The sequence below is a fragment of the Aptenodytes patagonicus genome, chromosome 14, assembly GCF_965638725.1.
Source record: "Aptenodytes patagonicus chromosome 14, bAptPat1.pri.cur, whole genome shotgun sequence".
NCBI classification, from domain to species: domain Eukaryota; kingdom Metazoa; phylum Chordata; class Aves; order Sphenisciformes; family Spheniscidae; genus Aptenodytes; species Aptenodytes patagonicus.
The window spans coordinates 11,823,449-11,843,052 of NC_134962.1; the positions used below are offsets into that span (position 1 = coordinate 11,823,449).

General features: G+C 60.9%; 1 protein-coding gene across 1 annotated transcript; it reads right to left on the reverse strand.

Annotated features, from left to right (window-relative positions):
• Nucleotides 1-14,264: 14,264 nt before the first annotated feature.
• Nucleotides 14,265-19,392, reverse strand: LOC143167133 (neuritin-like). The gene is made up of 3 exons (XM_076352219.1): nt 19,350-19,392; nt 18,678-18,825; nt 14,265-14,490 (listed from the first exon to the last, which is right to left on the reverse strand). Exons 1-3 carry the CDS (start codon nt 19,390-19,392, stop codon nt 14,265-14,267), a joined length of 417 nt encoding a protein of 138 aa, XP_076208334.1.
• Nucleotides 19,393-19,604: the final 212 nt, after the last annotated feature.

Below are 19,604 nucleotides of genomic sequence, written 5' to 3' on the forward strand. Positions count from 1 at the left end.
TCACTCCCATACTGTGAGACATCATTTTCACTCACATGCTTTCAGTCAGATTTAGGAGTACCTTTGGCTTTAAAAAAAAAAAATCTGCTGCTCCACCTGAAAGGTGGCAGATGGTCTTTGTTTCTTAATGAATTTTTGTTTTTTGTGTGCAATAGAGTTGAGGGATTTGCTTCCAGGGAAAATTCTCCCCCAACACCTGTTCTTAGAGACAGTGGTAGTGTCAGCTAGCCATTTGCATCCATGGCTTTGCAAAAACAAGACTTCTTGGAGATCTCTGCTGAGACTTTTACATTCCCGTTCCCCAAAGCTGTTTAAAAGTAGAAGATTTTAACAGGAAGATGCCAAATCCAAAGAGAAGCTAAGGGTTGTGGGATTTTGGGGGATTGTGCTTATTTGTTTTGAGGATCATGCTTATTTGTTTTCCTAAAGGCATTAAACACCTATTCTAAAGAAAGAGCAGGTGCAGGATTTGGATCCAAAAGACTCCAGCCTTGGTTGTACATGATACCCACCCACTTCAGCTTTCCCCAGCTACAGACCACAGGCAGGAGAAGAGATAACGGGGAGAGGGGAACAGGATCAGACAGCATATGCTGCTGTTGGAGCAGAATAAGAAGAAAAACCGAAGCAGCCGAGTGGTTCACTCCAGGTTCTGCAGTGCTCCGGTTTACCCTTTCTCCACTACTTATTCTTAAGGCTTTGTGCCTGAGATGCCGAGTACATAAGTAACAACTCTGCTGCCTGTAGAGAGCCTAGGTGCCTCGCACTGAAGTGCTGTCTGAATGCCAGCTGCTCCTCCCTGGCTTATTTCCTGCAATTTGCCTCAATTTATTCATTCCCTCCTGCTGCTGCAGGAGCAGAGTGTTAAGTGATAGGGAAGGTAAGAGGAAGAATATGTGAATGCCAAAGGAGAGCAGTGTGACCCATCATTAAAGCGCCCAACATCACTGTTGGTAGAAAGATCCTTTGCTGTAGGAGAAGCTTGCCCACGTGCCTGTAATGCATCCAGTGGGATCTCTGGGCCTAGCAGGGCCCCAGATTCACTGCTCACACTGTAAAGTACATTTTCAGGTTTGGGGACACCGTTTCAGAACCTCCTGATCCATTTACTGCTTGTGGTTTCTACTGCTGTGCCCACTCCCACAGCAGGCAGCGCTCAAACCACCAGTGCGAGGTCCTTGTTCAACGTTTCTCAGGACCATGAGGAGCCATGAAGCTTACCCAGCTCTGCGCAGGACTATCCTTCACTGTTAGCAGCTGCCTGCCCTACTGAAGACAAACCAAGTGCCCTGGTAAGGGGCCAAACAATCTGTGAAAACAGCCAAGGTGATGTCTGACACATCAAGGAAAGGCAGGCTGAAATACCCTGCTAGGTAAACATGGAAATTCCAGATCTGATGAAAGACAGCTGGGTTCCATAATCATAGAATCATAGAATAGTTTGGGTTGGAAGGGACCTCTAAAGGTCATCTAGTCCAACCCCCCTGCCGTGGGCAGGGACATCCTCAACTAGATCAGGTTGCTCAGAGCCCCGTCCAGCCTGACCTGGAATGTTTCCAGGGATGGGGCATCCACCACCTCTCTGGGCAACCTGTGCCAGTGCTTCAACACCCTCAGCATAAAAAATGTCTTCCTTACACCTATAATGTGAACATGGAGCTCACCACCACATCCAGCTGTTGAGCCCTGATTTAGAGTATGATGAAAACTAGCTCCTTCCCCGTTCCGGAGTAGCAGTACCACATGGGGAATGCACTGGAAGCGGTAGAAAGTCCCATCAGGACTCACCGTGCTTCCTCTTAGCAAGGAACTGGCCTGAGACCCTCACAGAACAAGTTACAGACCCACACTGGGTCACCATGGCTCCCATGGGCCTGTGCAGCCAGGCAGGGCACAGAGCTACATTAGCGTCCTTAAAACACAGAACTGCCTTGTACTGCCCAGTAATATTGTTGTGTTTTTCTAACAGCCAGAAATCACTTGCAAGCACCTCTCTATTGCAAATACTTTCATGCTTGTACTGAAGCTGCAAAACTAACAACGCTCTGAGCTACAAAGGAGACAAGAAGAGACACTGCTATCGAACAAGAGCCAGGACAAATAACTTCTACCATGCTGTAGGCTCGACAACAAACTTTAATACTCTGAAATTACACACTGCCACCCACAGAGCTGCTTACAGGTACCCTGGGGAAAGCTTTAAAGCAAAAGAGTTGCTATAAATCCTTTTTGTCCTGCTAGCTTGACACTCCCTCTCCCCCCAAATATTTTTGCCCTCTATTTCCTTAGAAAAGGGATTTACACATAACATGGGAGTTACTCGGGAATCCAGATGAGCGCAAGAGAAGTCATGCACCTGTGATTATTCTTCAGCAGGGGTTTCACAATGTCCTCAGAGAAGAGAGGCCAGTTGAGGGCGGTAAGGGCTCCTTCCTGCCTTTGACACGACATACGCTGTTCCCTGCACCTCACAAATCAGTGGTAAAAATGCCCATCTTGTTTTCAGTGCCCAGATCAAAAATCTGGAGAGAGGATCTGGTGGAAAGAGTCAGCAAAGTCAACAAGTTTCCTTCCAGTAGCCATAGAAGAGTACAAAAGAATCCAGCGTTCATGACCAATTTATCATTTTTCCCCAAATCCTCTGCCCCGTATCTACAAGTTCCCGAATTCTGCAGTCAGCCAGATCTCCGTCTGTGCCTTGAGGCAGAAGGAGACAGACATTATCCCAAATTACAGAGAAATAGCAAAACCGAGGAGATGGTGCTGAGCTCTTCCACGTCTCACAGGCGCAGGATGGAGCCAAGTGTTTGCTGAGCACCGCACAGTGTATTCCTCAAAGGTTTGGAAAAATGATCAGAAAGATGCCACGACACACGCTGCCACCACCTTTGTTGCAATACTTACAGAGCTGCAGTTTATAAGCTCAGCCAAGTGACGACGAGGGGGATGCCGAGGACGGAAACGTTGGGAACGTGGATCCAGGCAAAGCTTTGGGCCGTGCTGGGGCTGCAGAGGTCCAACAAGCTGCCTGGAAATTTGATTGTTCGAGACTCCCGTCTCAGCAGCTCCCAGACAGCCACTGCTTCCTTCTGGCACTCCCAGAGCGCTGCCAGGGCACACCTGTGAAATTCATCCCAGTACCTGCAGCCAGGGGAGACACCGCACCATCGGTCCCTGTGCAGTAGCACAGCGCCCGAGGAGCCGGGCAGAGCCTTGCTGCCCCGAGCCCGCCCTCCGGGCAGCGACAACCTTGGTATTTTGCCATTCCCTCCATCGCCTCCCAGAGCATCTTGGCTAAAACTCCAAACCTCAAAACACACGGAAATTATTTAATACTTCCCCGCCGTCTGGAAGTCAATCAGATCCATTGTTTTCCATCAACAAATGTTTCCCTTGGGCACCGAGCACCCCGAGTATCTAAACCGGGCTGCGAACAAAGGCCCAGCGCGTTTCATTCACAGCTTCCTCCAAGCTGACTCAAGGGCAAAACGCGAGCACAAAGCAAGGAGAAGGACAACGTCTCCCACAGACCATCGCAGCTTTAGAGCCAAGGTGCGGGCAGGGGCGGGAGGAGTTCTTCACTGTGTTCTCATTAGACACATCTCCATTTATCTGCTGGGTATTACCCTGCGCGAGTAGAAGCCGGTCAGTGCAAAGAGGCTCTTGGGGAGCACCAGGGACAAACAACAAGACAGGCAAAGGTAACCCGCGGTCCTGCAGGACTAAACCGGGAGCTGCTCGCTGAAGACCCCCTTGGCTGCCTCCCCTGAGCACGGCAACTTGGGTTTTTTTTTTTCAGATCCAGAGCTAGAACCAGGCAGGGAAAAACCCTGGCTGAAACGGGGCTGAAAACCACAGCTCCCGAGAAGACTCTCCCAGGAGAGGGGCACAGTGGGCACCAGCCCACCGGTCCGGCACGCTGGGGCCAGCGCCACGTGGGATGACCCCGCGCTGCATTCATCCAGAGCGGTATCCAGCCTGCCAAGGCTTTATCCCCTCCCTGAGCTCCTTCCTTACCTCTGGTGAAGCAGCACGGTGGCTCTGAAGAAGCTGCTTTTGAGCTGTTTCCAACCAGCCCCCTGCCCACAGGTGTCAGGCTGAGCAGGGAGGGGTGGGCTCCAGCTGTCCAGGGGTGAGGACAGCAGGTACCAAGCTGGGCCATGTCCCCCTGCATGGTGTGGGGAGGACCAGAACGGGCACCCCGCCCGATTTTTGCTTTTTGGCTGCCGAGTGTAGGAGGATTGGACTCCCTACCGGACTCCCCAACGGCTGCTGTAAGTGCTGCTCTGTGACGGGGAGGGCACCCACGGCCTGGCAGGTTGCTGCATGCACACTAGCGTGTCCGTAAGTCCCAACACAGCTGAAGTCACGGGCGAGGGCTCTGCTTTGTAGGTACAAACCCACAAAATAAAACAGCAGGAGCCCAAAAGGCTCAGCAAATGCCACGGGCCATCCTCTCCTCTGGAAGCGGTTCCTCTCCAAAACACAAACTTCCCCAAGGGACAGGTAAGGCTCTATGCCACGCTTGCCACTAACCTTCCCCCCCGCCCCCATGACTTCTTTCAAAGAGAGTTTCTTTTACCTGAAAAGAGCTTTGCAAAAGCATTTCATCTGGCAGCTGCTTTGGAGCAACGCGTGTCCTGGCACCTGACGCTGGGGCAAGGCAGGGACCAGCCCCCCAGGGGCAGCACCCCCCTGGGTCCCAGCCGGCTCCCCGGCCTCTGCCAGCCCACAGCACCTAATGACTCGCACCCCAAGGCACCCTCCTGCCCTCCCCTCCACCTCAGGTTTGCTGTCCCACGGTAGCTGGGGCTGGGCACCACCTCCAGGCAGTAATTGAGCTGCAAGCTGGGGACTGCCTAGAGGACAGGAGCAATTGCTTTGCCACCTTCCCCGTGCCCGCCGCGACACCAGGCACACGGGCCACCCCTGGGGAAGGAGAAGCAGCCCAGCCGGCCAAGCAGGGACCCTGCGCATGGGGAGGGGGGGGCTTGGCTTTCTCCAAGCGCCCTGTGCTCGAGACGACACCTTGTACAGACACGTGGACCTGAGCACTCTACTTACTTGATTTCCCTACCAAGGCTTACGTCAGAATGCCAGCTGTGAGGGAGTTCATTAAACCGAGTCACTGTGGCAGAATAAGTGTCCCCAGATAACGAGAAAAGCTGGTGCCAACCAGGGAACCTCCTGCGCTCACTCCCGAGCTGCAGCAGCAGAAGGCAGCTCTGCCAGGTGAGGGTTAAACCTGGCCCGTGTCTTCGGGCAAAGGACAGCTGGGGGAAGGCTGAGGGGGATGACAGCTCCTGCCTGGTTCTGCTTTCAGCCGGGATGGAAATTCCCAATCCTTCACCCTGCACAGCCTCCATCTGCTCAGCCAGGCAGGCCGGCTCTGGGGCAGCACTGCGCACGCAGGGCCAAGACGCCACCAGCCCCATGCCGGCTCCCAGCTCCGCATCCATCCCTCACCTGCGCTCCTGGAGAGGGGACCGCGGCACCAGGAAAGCAGATGGCAGCGGAGAAGGCTGAGGGTTAAAGTCCAATAATTCAGAAATATTTCCTGGCAGGAAGCTGGGACATCATCACCTTCTTCCTCCAGCCATGGCAAGCCCGGCTAGCCGTGCACCGGGACCGGCAGGAGAAGCTGGCATATCCCTGAACGTGCCGAGCCCCAGAGCCTGTGAAGAAACCTCATCTCACACATTTCATGTGAGTTTCAGCAGAGGAATCACTCCTCCAGCAGTCAACCACAGCACGCGCTGGGCTGCGTGCTCGGTTTTTTTCCTCTAATACCAAGAAGCCCCATGTTCAAAAAAGTATATATTACAGCCCAAGGCAGAGCCGTTCCCGTCTCAACTCAGCCTTCAGCCACATCCCAGGGAGGATTTTCATCCTGAGCTAGGCTGTCCCCTGGAAAAGGCAGAAAAAAGGGCAAGTCACAGCCAACCTCCCATCGCCAGGTTTGCTGGCAGGGGAATGCACGGACAAAACGAAGAGATAATTGGGTTTTTTTAAATGGGGGCTAGTCAGTTTTCTGTTCTCCCTGAGCAGGAGAGTTTTGTTGAAGTGTTTTCAACTTCTGGCAACAACCAAAGTTCGATATTTCGGCTGGGGCAGGCGGGAGGACTAGGGACCCTCCGCTTGCCTCGGCATCAGCACCAGCATCTCGTCCCAGCTTGCTCAGAGCCCAACCTGCCTGCACCAATGGCGACTGCCCCGTCCCGCACTGCCCCCTGCCCTGCCGCAGCCCCCACAGATGCCAGCCAGCTGTGCTGGCACCACCGAGCAGGTCCCAGAGCCTCCACCCCACCACTGAGGGCGATGCCTTCCCCTCCCAGCCCGCGGGGTGGTTTTCAGCAGCTTGGAAAGCCTGACCCGCAGGGCACGCAGCCCTCCGCCTTGCCCTAGCAGGTTTCCACCCCCCCCAAGGCACGCGAGTTTTCCCTTAATTGCTGCCTGCGCTTCCTCATAACTCCTTTTCACTCCCCACAACTCGCTGCTGGGGACACAGAGCTGCCTCCATTTATCTCCACAAACATTTTATTTCCACCTTTCCCTTGCTCCCCCTCGCTGCTTCTGCTGGTTTGCTTCTTAAGCAGACCTTTCCCCAAACCCGCCCAGCACCACCCCTCGTTCCCCAACTCTTTTACTATTGTTTCAGCCCTGCTAAAGTTAAGCGCCTCCCAAAACCCTGATCTCGGCCCACTTGCTACACACTCACGAAAACCAGGGGTGGGGCAAAGTCAAGCCAGAAGGACGAAGAGTCTCAGCAGGGACGGACGGAGGGAGGGAGAAGGCTCGGTTTGGGCAGCAGGATCTAACTCGAGGCCGGTTGCAGGTTGCCCCCTGCAGCGCTGGACCTTGGGACAGCCCGGGCACATAGAAGTCCCTGTCTGAAACCCGGGTGTCCAGGGGAGCCTTTCCCAGGGGACAAAGGGGGTCGGGTCCTGCCAGCGGGCGTGCAGGGGGTCGCAGGAAGAGTCCTGGGGCTGGAGCTATTGCTAAGGGCCGGGGATGCAAACTCTGGCTGGAGCCGCGTGGCAAATGGACGGACGGATGGATGGATGCAGGGAGTTCACTGGGTCTGTCTGAAATTGGAGCAAGGTGGGGAGCACGTGTGCGTTGGCACATACCGGCGGGATCCAGGAGGGCAGGAGAAGAGTTCAGACAGCAGCACAGGGGCAATGCCAAAAAGCCACACTGGCCGTGCACCACAGATACCCCACCACCACCCCACCCCCCTCATCTGGGGACCGGCCCCACAGGGTGGGACATGCAGGGGGTCCTGGCGCGAGGCCGTACTCACCCACAGACTCGGTGCAACCCCTGCAGCTCGATGCCGGCCACCTCCTCGTCCGTGGCCATGTTTTCCCCCAGCTTGAGGACGCAGTCCGAGAAGCCTTGGTAAACGTTGGCACAGGCGGTGCCCGATGCCAGCAGCCCGGCCAGGTGCCCTGCCAGCCGCCGAGGGGGTCGGCGTGAGCACCCAGACCTTTGCGTGGTGACCACCTCCCGGGCTGACCTGGGCACCCCTGGGCCGCCACAGTGCCGGTGCCACCCAGGCACGGCGAGCTCCCCCTTCCACGCAGGACGCACACGAACCACGCACTGTCCCTCGCCCATGCCCAGCCCTGCCTGCATTTGCAGAGAGCCTGAAAGAGCCGCTCTGCCAGGGCAGGGAGCTGATGCGGGGGCAGTCGGGGCGCCCCGCTCCCAGCCTGCCCTGGCTGCTCACTCGCGCCCAGCACCAGCAGCACCAGCAGCCCCGGCCCGGGGGGGAGGGCAGCGACAGGCGGGGGTGCACGGCCAGCTCAGCACCGGCAGCCAGGACCCACCGGGGAGAGACGCACGGCACCGACCCACGGAGCAGGGAAGGGACCCCGCGTCGCCCCCCGCCTCCACACCCCAGGCGCCACCTGGAAACCGGCCGCTCCCCAGCCCGGGCACCCCAAACCCCGCCCGGGCACCCCCACCCCGACCCCCGCCCGGGCAGCCTTACCCAGGAGCGAGGAGCAGCGCGGCCGGGCCCCGCCGCTGCCCCATCCCGCCGCCGGCTCCGCCCGGGCCCGGGCTCCAGCCCAGCGGCGGCGGCGGCTGCCGCTGCCGGTGCCGGTGCCGGTGCCCGCACCGCTGCCCGCACCCCCATGGCCGGCAGCGCTCCCCACACGCTCCCGCCCGCCTCCGCGGGGAGGGCGCCCGGCCCCGGCCGCCGCTAATGAGCGGCTTTGGCCGCGGCTAATTAAGGAGGGGGCTGGGCCGCGGCTAACGAGCGCCCGAGGGCAGCCCCGTGCCCGTAGCCCGCAGCCCCGGCCCCTGCCCCCCGCAGCCCCGGCCCCAGCGCGCCCCGCGCCTCCCTGGATCCTGCACCCCTGGACCTCGCAGCATCGCATCCCCTCGGGACGCTCTGCCAGCACCCACGGCTCCCCGCACACCACATCCAGGGACCCTGCACCCACGGGCCCCGTGGCACATCTTCACCAGCACCCTCTCCCAAAAGCCCCCCGCACCCTCAGCCCCGCAGCCTGCGCTGCCCACTCGGCGTGTCACCCCGCGTGGGGAACAGGGGCCGGGGCCGCTGCCAGCAGCAGGAATCCGGGCAGGGCAAGGGTTGCTTCGCTTCGGGATTAGTCTCTTGCCATGGCACGGGGTAGAGCAATGCAGGACGTGAAGCAAAGCCCTCAGCCTGGGCAGGTTCAGAGCCTTGGACATCAGCAACTACAGCTACAAAACTCCGTCCCCTGATCCCGGCACCAGCCGTTCCCCAGGCTGTCATGGCCTTCAGGGGATTAGTTGGCATATTGCACCTTTACGGCCTGATCCTGGCTCTTGCCCCACGAGTCCCTTTTCTTGTCCTCCAGCAGGCAGGGAACCCAGAAGGTTTCCTGGCTGCTTTGATGGCATCACTGCAGGGGTCAGTCGTGTCAGAGCTCACTCTTTGCTATTGGGGACATCACTCTCCAGCAGCCCATGAACCCCGCTGGTGCCCCGTGCCATGACCTCCATAAGCGGGACCCCCTCTGTGCACAGGTACCCCCTGCCCCCGGGGCGGCCGTGCCAGCACCCCCAGCCGCCTCCAGCCCCGGGAACCCAGAGCAAGTGGAAACCGCAACGCTGCAAACGCTGCATGTGCCCAAAGCAAATGCAAAGAGAGCTTGGGTCTGAACAAACATAAATAAATATCTTTATGTACATAAAAACAACTCCATAGAACATCCTACAAATCTTCTTCCTGAGGAAACCCCGCTGCCGAGCCGCCAAGCCCCGCACCTCCGTCAGCCCTGGAAGAAAAAAAGCAAGCGGCATGGCCCTTTGGCTAACGAGCAGTGCCTCGCCGAGCAGAGCTGGGGGTTCCCGAGCCGGCTCAGCGGCAGCAGCTGCTTCGGGTTGGGGTTCGTCCTGATGGGCATTACATTTGCCACAGCCCTGGGACACGCTGCGGAGAGCAGGACTCTGCCACCAGCGCTAAGCCCCGGCTGGGCTCAGGGTTAGGCTTGGCTTGCCCGGCCCTAGGAAATCGCTCCCTTCCCAGAGCGGACGGGTGCTCAGGGCAGTGCGGTGGTGGTGGTTGTGCCGCCAGGATGAGGGGACCAACTGGGCGCCGTAGCCCTGCAGCGGGGCCCACCAGCCCCAGCCCCAGCCCGGCAGCAGGCAACCCACCGGGACTGCAGGCAGTGGATGGGGAGCACGTACCTGTCCTGCTGCTGGTGGGTCTATCTCCATCTCCATCTCAATCTCCATCTCTACCTCCATCGCCACCTCCACCTCCACTTCCACCTCCATCGCCACCTCCACCTCCACCTCCACCTCCACCTCCATCTCCATCTCACCATCGACATGCACCTTCATCCCCACATCCATGCAGCTGGCAGCAGCCTCCCCAGCCCCCAGCATGAGCAGGCATATCCTAAGCCGAAAGCCAAGCAGAAAAGGGCATTGGTCCTTCCCTGGCCAGCCGAGCGCACCTGTGGGCCGGGGGTCTCGGCACCCCTGCCCCCTCTCGCTGCCTGGGGAGAGCCGTGGGGCGATGGGGCCCCCGGGCACATCCCCAGCAGGAGTTGGCTGGAGGCCGGGGGGCTCCTTCGCCACCAGCACCCACCACCACTGACGGGCCAGCGCCTGCAGCCGGAGGATCCTGCGCTTCGCGTGCTTCAGCAGCTTGGGCGACGGCAAGGTCTTGTGGACCTGAAGGAGCAGAGAGGGCAGGGGTGAGCGGCCCTGCTCCCTGCCCCGCGGGGCCCCGGGGACAGAGCCCGGCACCGCCGTGCGGAGACACCAGCCCCCTGCCTGCCTCGGCACCCAGAAGCTTCTTACTCTGCGCAGGCGGCTTTGCGGCTCCAGGCGGCTCCCCAGGCAGGGCTGAGCTCCCATGGCTCCAGCCTGGAAAGGGGCAGAGGAGGCACCGGCTCAGGCTCCGGGCAGGACCCAGCTGGTCCCGGCAAGCATCCCTCCGGCACGAGCACAGGGCGCTCCGGGCTCCCCCGGGGACGTGTTCCCCCCGGGCAGGGATGCTCCATTTCAGCAGGGGATGAGCAGCCCAGAAGGGCTTCTCCCAGCCCGTGGCCTTGCAGGGTGGGTGGGTGGGTGGAGAGCGCGAGCCAAGCTCCCGGCCCCCCCAGCTCCCCAGAGCGGGGTCCCCACCCCGAGCCCTCCTGGTGGTGCCTGCTCCAGCCTGCCCGGGCAGTGGGAGGGTGCCCACCTCCGTGGAGCAGGGCCGTACCTCTGGCAGCACAAGCGTCCTCTTCCTCTGGGCCTTCATGACGCCAGAGGTGGCAGCACTGAGACGGGGACCAAGGTGCTGGGAGCAAGCGAGAAGGGCTGGGTCAGGCGTCCGAGGCACCGGGAGCAGGGGAGAAGGGCTGCGTCGGGAGCAGGGGAGAAGGGCTGTGTTGTGCTCGTTGCCGGGCACTGGCAGCTGCAGCTGGAACACGGGCCAGGACCCGTGTTCACACCTCTGTGGGGGATGGGGACGACCCTGGAGTGGGGGGGCAGCTTCATGGGGAACGCTGGGGAATTTCTGTGTTCTCCCTCGAGGTGAATTAAACACACTTTTTTGCTTCAATAGAAAGTAAAATGAACGAACGCTGCGTTGGGCAGCGTCCTGCCGCCATCAGCGGTTCTTCAAGGAGTCTGCAGAGATGCATCACGAGCAGATCCCTTATATCCACTCAGCCCAGCACCGATCCCTGAGCGGTTGCATGGGGCACCTCAGCCCAGCCGCGGGTCCAGCCCCCAGCCCAGCTCTGCTGCCCAAAGGTGCCCCCTGAGAGCTCCCAGCCCAGGACGGCTGCAGTGCAATGCTGGGGCTGCTTCTGCGCTCGTCCTCAAGGCAAACTCCGCTCCCTTGCAGGGAGCCCTGCTGGCTCTGGCATCCCTGCTGCCAGACAGCTCAACCCCTTCTGCAGCTGGGCCGTCTTGCCCTCCGTGCCAGCTCATTCCCCGGTCACAAATTCCCACTGCTGAACAGTTACAATCTGAATTTCCCCTTCCGGGATCAGCCCGGGAGGGTGACACAGCTGGAGGCTCACTGTGAGTGGGGTTCCCCCTCCTGAGCCCAGCACCCTGCCCTGCAGCCCTGAGGGGGCAGCTCCGGGCTTCCCCTTCTCCTGAGCTCCCGGCACCCCCCTGCGCCTGGCCAGGCCCGGGGAAGGGGGCAGCCGAGGACACTGGCGTGGGCAGAGGGGACCTGCCAGCCCGCCAGCCACTCCCCACCACCTCGTCTCGGCGGCAGCGCAGGTGCACGGAGGAGGCCCAAGCTGCAGAAGGGCCAGGGCGTAGGGCCAGCTCCGTGGGGCGAGGACCATCTCCTTTGCTCTTTCCTTGTCCCAGGAACAGCCAGCGAGTCGACCCGAGCACTGCTCACGTCCTCCAGTTCGGATACAGCCACGAGGGGTGGAATTCATCCCTGTCCCACCTCTGGATGCAGGTGGCGGTAGGACACGGCTGCGCTGCCACCTGCTCCAGCTGGGCACGTCATGGGGTGATCCCGTGCGAGGACCTGCACCCAATGCGCACTGAAGGCTGCCGAGGAAAGGACAAGATGTGCTGCCGTTAGCACGTGCTGAGGACTCCCCGGGTTAAGCGTGAGCTAAAAAAGCTCACGATGCTTGAACCCAGGCACCCCTCTGTGTGTGTGTGTGCGTGTGAGTGTGTGCACGCACGCACTTGCTGCACACAGCAGCACCCCCCCTCTGTCCCTACCGGCATTTGCCTACTGAAAGGTCCCTCTCCCTCTCCACCTGCCCCGGCTTCCCCTGCCACCTCTCGCACTGGGATGTGGCCCCGGTGACTCACGCCAGCGGCCAACGGCTCTCGGGGCGGTGGGAGGAAAGGCCAGCGAGTGCATCTGCCGCAGAGGCGGTGGTGGGGGGAGCGCTGCCAGCTGCGTCCCTGGGGAACCGTCCCTGGGAGCCAGCCACCCCGCTCCCACCAGCGGGATCCCCGGGGAAGGGGGGTGGAGGATGTTCCCAATGGCAGCACCTTCCTGCTGCTCTCAGAGAGGAGGAAAACCAAGCTGGCCCTGCTGCAGGGCTAACAGGCTGGCAAGAAGCAGCGTGGCAGAAGTGAGCGGTTGTCCCTACATTGTGTGGTGGGTCAGCACCTCCTCTCCTCCTCCGTGGTGCTTCTGGCCCTGGGCATCTCTCACAGCCCTGTCTTTTCCTCAGCACCGTGCTGCATATCTCTTAGCCCCTTCGAGCTGAGGCTGTAGGACCTCACCAGGGTGCTCGCTGCCAGCCACGCTTCTCCCCGCTCTAGCAGCCTGTCCCACGTCACTCTCTCGGTGTGCTTCCCCGCCGCCGTCCCCTGCTCACCGTACCGAGACGACTGTGAGCAGCACTTTGCCAAGCCAGGGAAGTCGTTTTCACCCAGCAGGGCTTCACCACAAAACAGAGGCAGAGCGTGTGCCTTAAATGTCAGGGGTTGGAGGAGGCAGTTTTGGCTCTGCTCCTTCTCCCACCTCCCCTGTGGGTGAGCAGGACCCAGGGCGGGGTCTCGGCACCCCGGGCTGCCGGCACAGCCGCGGGGCTGAGGCCACGCCAGGATGCCCCGTGCTTGTGCGGCACCAGCTCCATGGGCAATTTCCCAGGGCCACCCTCTGTCTCACCGGATCCCCGCATGGCAGCGCCGGTGGGGTCACCTTGGGGAGGGCTGCAGCCCACCGGTCCCTGTGTCCCCCCCAGCCACCTCTGGCCCCAGACCCTCTTCCCACACCACGGGCTCCGTTTCCCAGGGCGCGGGGCTGCAGCGCGTACCTGGGCGGGCTCCCCCCCTCCTCTCCTGCGGCTCCTTCGAAAGGCGGTGGGGAGAGCGGCAGCGCGTGTGCTAGCAGCTTCCCATGCCGCCCCGCGGGGTGACCTTCTCCACCGGTGCTCAGTGCCTGCGGCGCGGCGCAGCGCAGGAGACGGGGCGAGCTCCCGCACCCTCCGGCTCAGCCCAGCGAGGAGGCAAGGGCTGCACCGTCCCCTTGCCCAGGTGGGAAGGGTCTGGCCATGCTGGTGAGGGGCCCCAGGGGTGGGGCAGGCTGCAGGGAGCACACGGCTCAGCTCCTTGCTCACCGAGTTGGGAGGCGATGGCGTGTCTGTCCTGCGGGAGGGAATAATGTGTGTTTGGGGAACGCCTGGAGCTCAGCAGGCCCGTGCCACGGGCGAGCTGGGGGGAGAGGCGATGCCACCGCATCTGCAGCGGGCTTGGGCGTGTGGCTTTGCACCGATTTGAGTGCCCAGGGTGGCTGTCCCGGCTCCAGGCTTCGCCAGGGCCAGGGATGCAAAGCTCCCGTTCCGCGGGGAAGGGATCTCTCTCTTCAGAGACCCCTGGAGACAAGCAGGGAGGTAGCAGACCCCATTCGAGGGCTGATTCTGCACAGCCAGGAGGGTGCTGCAGAGCGGGGCCATGGCACAGCCCTGCTCAGGGCTGGCTCACCCTGCCTTTCCCTTAAAGCCACCTGAGTTTTAAAGAGGATGGAGGGAAAAAAGCATGACTATGGCAGAAAAAAGCATCCCGCGTGGCAGGGCTCCAGCACTCACCCTCGCTGCGTTTGTAGCCCCTGTGGCAGTAAAAAGAGCCGTCGGGGTTTCCCCAGCGTGAGCTGAGGTGAGGACTCCCTGGCTCAGCCCCGTGCTGAGCTCTTCCACGTCTCACAGGCGCAGGATGGAGCCAAGCGTTTGCTGAGCACCGCACAGTGTATTCCTCAAAGGTTTGGAAAAATGATCAGAAAGATGCCACGACACACGCTGCCACCACCTTTGTTGCAATACTTACAGAGCTGCAGTTTATAAGCTCAGCCAAGTGACGACGAGGGGGATGCCGAGGACGGAAACGTTGGGAACGTGGATCCAGGCAAAGCTTTGGGCCGTGCTGGGGCTGCAGAGGTCGAACAAGCTGCCTGGAAATTTGATTGTTCGAGACTCCCGTCTCAGCAGCTCCCAGACAGCCACTGCTTCCTTCTGGCACTCCCAGAGCGCTGCCAGGGCACACCTGTGAAATTCATCCCAGTACCTGCAGCCAGGGGAGACACCGCACCATCGGTCCCTTTGCAGTAGCACAGCGCCCGAGGAGCCGGGCAGAGCCTTGCTGCCCCGAGCCCGCCCTCCGGGCAGCGACAACCTTGGTATTTTGCCATTCCCTCCATCGCCTCCCAGAGCATCTTGGCTAAAACTCCAAACCTCAAAACACACTGGAATTATTTAATACGTTCCCCCCACACACCCTCTGCAAGTCAATCAGATCCATTGTTTTCCATCAACAAATGTTTCCCTTGGGCACCGAGCACCCCGAGTATCTAAACCGGGCTGCGAACAAAGGCCCAGCGCGTTTCATTCACAGCTTCCTCCAAGCTGACTCAAGGGCAAAACGCGAGCACAAAGCAAGGAGAAGGACAACGTCTCCCACAGACCGTCGCAGCTTTATAGCCAAGGTGCGGGCAGGGGCGGGAGGAGTTCTTCACTGTGTTCTCATTAGACACATCTCCATTTATCTGCTGGGTATTACCCTGCGCGAGTAGAAGCCGGTCAGTGCAAAGAGGCTCTTGGGGAGCACCAGGGACAAACAACAAGACAGGCAAAGGTAACCCGCGGTCCTGCAGGACTAAACCGGGAGCTGCTCGCTGAAGACCCCCTTGGCTGCCTCCCCTGAGCACGGCAACTTGGGTTTTGGGTTTGTTTTTTTTTTTTTTTTCAGATCCAGAGCTAGAACCAGGCAGGGAAAAACCCTGGCAGAAACGGGGCTGAAAACCACAGCTCCCGAGAAGACTCTCCCAGGAGAGGGGCACAGTGGGCACCAGCCCACCGGTCCGGCACGCTGGGGCCAGCGCCACGTGGGATGACCCCGCGCTGCATTCATCCAGAGCGGTATCCAGCCTGCCAAGGCTTTATCCCCTCCCTGAGCTCCTTCCTTACCTCTGGTGAAGCAGCACGGTGGCTCTGAAGAAGCTGCTTTTGAGCTGTTTCCAACCAGCCCCCTGCCCACAGGTGTCAGGCTGAGCAGGGAGGGGTGGGCTCCAGCTGTCCAGGGGTGAGGACAGCAGGTACCAAGCTGGGCCATGTCCCCCCGCATGGTGTGGGGAGGACCAGAACGGGCACCCCGCCCGATTTTTGCTTTTTGGCTGCCGAGTGTAGGAGGATTGGACTCCCTACCGGACTCCCCAACGGCTGCTGTAAGTGCTGCTCTGTGACGGGGAGGGCACCCACGGCCTGGCAGGTTGCTGCATGCACACTAGCGTGTCCGTAAGTCCCAACACAGCTGAAGTCACGGGCGAGGGCTCTGCTTTGTAGGTACAAACCCACAAAATAAAACAGCAGGAGCCCAAAAGGCTCAGCAAATGCCACGGGCCATCCTCTCCTCTGGAAGCGGTTCCTCTCCAAAACACAAACTTCCCCAAGGGACAGGTAAGGCTCTATGCCACGCTTGCCACTAACCTTCCCCCCCGCCCCCATGACTTCTTTCAAAGAGAGTTTCTTTTACCTGAAAAGAGCTTTGCAAAAGCATTTCATCTGGCAGCTGCTTTGGAGCAACGCGTGTCCTGGCACCTGACGCTGGGGCAAGGCAGGGACCAGCCCCCCAGGGGCAGCACCCCCCTGGGTCCCAGCCGGCTCCCCGGCCTCTGCCAGCCCACAGCACCTAATGACTCGCACCCCAAGGCACCCTCCTGCCCTCCCCTCCACCTCAGGTTTGCTGTCCCACGGTAGCTGGGGCTGGGCACCACCTCCAGGCAGTAATTGAGCTGCAAGCTGGGGACTGCCTAGAGGACAGGAGCAATTGCTTTGCCACCTTCCCCGTGCCCGCCGCGACACCAGGCACACGGGCCACCCCTGGGGAAGGAGAAGCAGCCCAGCCGGCCAAGCAGGGACCCTGCGCATGGGGAGGGGGGGGCTTGGCTTTCTCCAAGCGCCCTGTGCTCGAGACGACACCTTGTACAGACACGTGGACCTGAGCACTCTACTTACTTGATTTCCCTACCAAGGCTTACGTCAGAATGCCAGCTGTGAGGGAGTTCATTAAACCGAGTCACTGTGGCAGAATAAGTGTCCCCAGATAACGAGAAAAGCTGGTGCCAACCAGGGAACCTCCTGCGCTCACTCCCGAGCTGCAGCAGCAGAAGGCAGCTCTGCCAGGTGAGGGTTAAACCTGGCCCGTGTCTTCGGGCAAAGGACAGCTGGGGGAAGGCTGAGGGGGATGACAGCTCCTGCCTGGTTCTGCTTTCAGCCGGGATGGAAATTCCCAATCCTTCACCCTGCACAGCCTCCATCTGCTCAGCCAGGCCGGCCGGCTCTGGGGCAGCACTGCGCACGCAGGGCCAAGACGCCACCAGCCCCATGCCGGCTCCCAGCTCCGCATCCATCCCTCACCTGCGCTCCTGGAGAGGGGACCGCGGCACCAGGAAAGCAGATGGCAGCGGAGAAGGCTGAGGGTTAAAGACCAATAATTCAGAAATATTTCCTGGCAGGAAGCTGGGACATCATCACCTTCTTCCTCCAGCCATGGCAAGCCCGGCTAGCCGTGCACCGGGACCGGCAGGAGAAGCTGGCATATCCCTGAACGTGCCGAGCCCCAGAGCCTGTGAAGAAACCTCATCTCACACATTTCATGTGAGTTTCAGCAGAGGAATCACTCCTCCAGCAGTCAACCACAGCACGCGCTGGGCTGCGTGCTCGGTTTTTTCCTCTAATACCAAGAAGCCCCATGTTCAAAAAAGTATATATTACAGCCCAAGGCAGAGCCGTTCCCGTCTCAACTCAGCCTTCAGCCACATCCCAGGGAGGATTTTCATCCTGAGCTAGGCTGTCCCCTGGAAAAGGCAGAAAAAAGGGCAAGTCACAGCCAACCTCCCATCGCCAGGTTTGCTGGCAGGGGAATGCACGGACAAAACAAAGAGATAATTGTTTTTTTTAAATGGGGGCTAGTCAGTTTTCTGTTCTCCCTGAGCAGGAGAGTTTTGTTGAAGTGTTTTCAACTTCTGGCAACAACCAAAGTTCGATATTTCGGCTGGGGCAGGCGGGAGGACTAGGGACCCTCCGCTTGCCTCGGCATCAGCACCAGCATCTCGTCCCAGCTTGCTCAGAGCCCAACCTGCCTGCACCAATGGCGACTGCCCCGTCCCGCGCTGCCCCCTGCCCTGCCGCAGCCCCCACAGATGCCAGCCAGCTGTGCTGGCACCACCGAGCAGGTCCCAGAGCCTCCACCCCACCACTGAGGGCGATGCCTTCCCCTCCCAGCCCGCGGGGTGGTTTTCAGCAGCTTGGAAAGCCTGACCCGCAGGGCACGCAGCCCTCCGCCTTGCCCTAGCAGGTTTCCACCCCCCCAAGGCACGCGAGTTTTCCCTTAATTGCTGCCTGCGTTTCCTCATAACTCCTTTTCACTCCCCACAACTCGCTGCTGGGGACACAGAGCTGCCTCCATTTATCTCCACAAACATTTTATTTCCACCTTTCCCTTGCTCCCCCTCGCTGCTTCTGCTGGTTTGCTTCTTAAGCAGACCTTTCCCCAAACCCGCCCAGCACCACCCCTCGTTCCCCAACTCTTTTACTATTGTTTCAGCCCTGCTAAAGTTAACCTCCTCCCAAAACCCTGATCTCGGCCCACTTGCTACACGCTCACGAAAACCAGGGGTGGGGCAAAGTCAAGCCAGAAGGACGAAGAGTCTCAGCAGGGACAGACGGAGGGAGGGAGGGAGGGAGAAGGCTCGGTTTGGGCAGCAGGATCTAACTCGAGGCCGGTTGCAGGCTGCTCCCTGCAGCGCTGGACCTTGGGACAGCCCGGGCACATAGAAGTCCCTGTCTGAAACCCAGGTGTCCAGGGGAGCCTTTCCCAGGGGACAAAGGGGGTCGGGTCCTGCCAGCGGGCGTACAGGGGGTCGCAGGAAGAGTCCTGGGGCTGGAGCTATTGCTAAGGGCCGGGGATGCAAACTCTGGCTGGAGCCGCGTGGCAGATGGACGGACGGATGGATGGATGCAGGGAGTTCACTGGGTCTGTCTGAAATTGGAGCAAGGTGGGGAGCACGTGTGCATTGGCACATACCGGCGGGATCCAGGAGGGCAGGAGAAGAGTTCAGACAGCAGCACAGGGGCAATGCCAAAAAGCCACACTGGCCGTGCACCACAGATACCCCACCACCACCCCCCCCTCATCTGGGGACCGGCCCCACAGGGTGGAACATGCAGGGGGTCCTGGCGCGAGGCCGTACTCACCCACAGACTCGGTGCAACCCCTGCAGCTCGATGCCGGCCACCTCCTCGTCCGTGGCCATGTTTTCCCCCAGCTTGAGGACGCAGTCCGAGAAGCCTTGGTAAACGTTGGCACAGGCGGTGCCCGATGCCAGCAGCCCGGCCAGGTGCCCTGCCAACCACCGAGGGGGTCGGCGTGAGCACCCAGACCTTTGCGTGGTGACCACCCCTGGGCCGCCACAGTGCCGGTGCCACCCAGGCAGGGCGAGCTCCCCCTTCCACACAGGACGCACACGAACCACGCGCTGTCCCTCGCCCATGCCCAGCCCTGCCTGCATTTGCAGAGAGCCTGAAAGAGCCGCTCTGCCAGGGCAGGGAGCCGATGCGGGGGCAGTCGGGGCGCCCCGCTCCCAGCCTGCCCTGGCTGCTCACCCGCGCCCAGCACCAGCAGCACCAGCAGCCCCGGCCCGGGGGGGAGGGCAGCGACAGGCGGGGGTGCACGGCCAGCTCAGCACCGGCAGCCAGGACCCACCGGGGAGAGACGCACGGCACCGACCCACGGAGCAGGGAAGGGACCCCGCGTCGCCCCCCGCCTCCACACCCCAGGCGCCACCTGGAAAGCGGCCGCTCCCCAGCCCGGGCACCCCAAACCCCGCCCGGGCACCCCCACCCCGACCCCCGCCCGGGCAGCCTTACCCAGGGCGAGGAGCAGCGCGGCCGGGCCCCGCCGCTGCCCCATCCCGCCGCCGGCTCCGCCCGGGCCCGGGCTCCAGGCCGCCGGCGGCTGCCGCTGCCGGTGCCGGTGCCGGTGCCCGCACCGCTGCCCGCACCCCCATGGCCGGCAGCGCTCCCCGCCCGCTCCCGCCCGCCTCCGCGGGGAGGGCGCCCGGCCCCGGCCGCCGCTAATGAGCGGCTTTGGCCGCGGCTAATTAAGGAGGGGGCTGGGCCGCG

Excerpts from the sequence above, each read along its gene's own strand:
- LOC143167133 (XM_076352219.1), bottom strand. The coding sequence starts at position 19,392 with ATGGGGCAGCGGCGGGGCCCGGCCGCGCTGCTCCTCGCCCTGG. Across the intron at positions 18,826-19,349 it reads CGCGCTGCTCCTCGCCCTGG|GGCACCTGGCCGGGCTGCTG; the intron begins GTAAGGCTGCCC and ends GGTGGTTGGCAG. Across the intron at positions 14,491-18,677 it reads GGGTTGCACCGAGTCTGTGG|GTACTGGGATGAATTTCACA; the intron begins GTGAGTACGGCC and ends CCCTGGCTGCAG.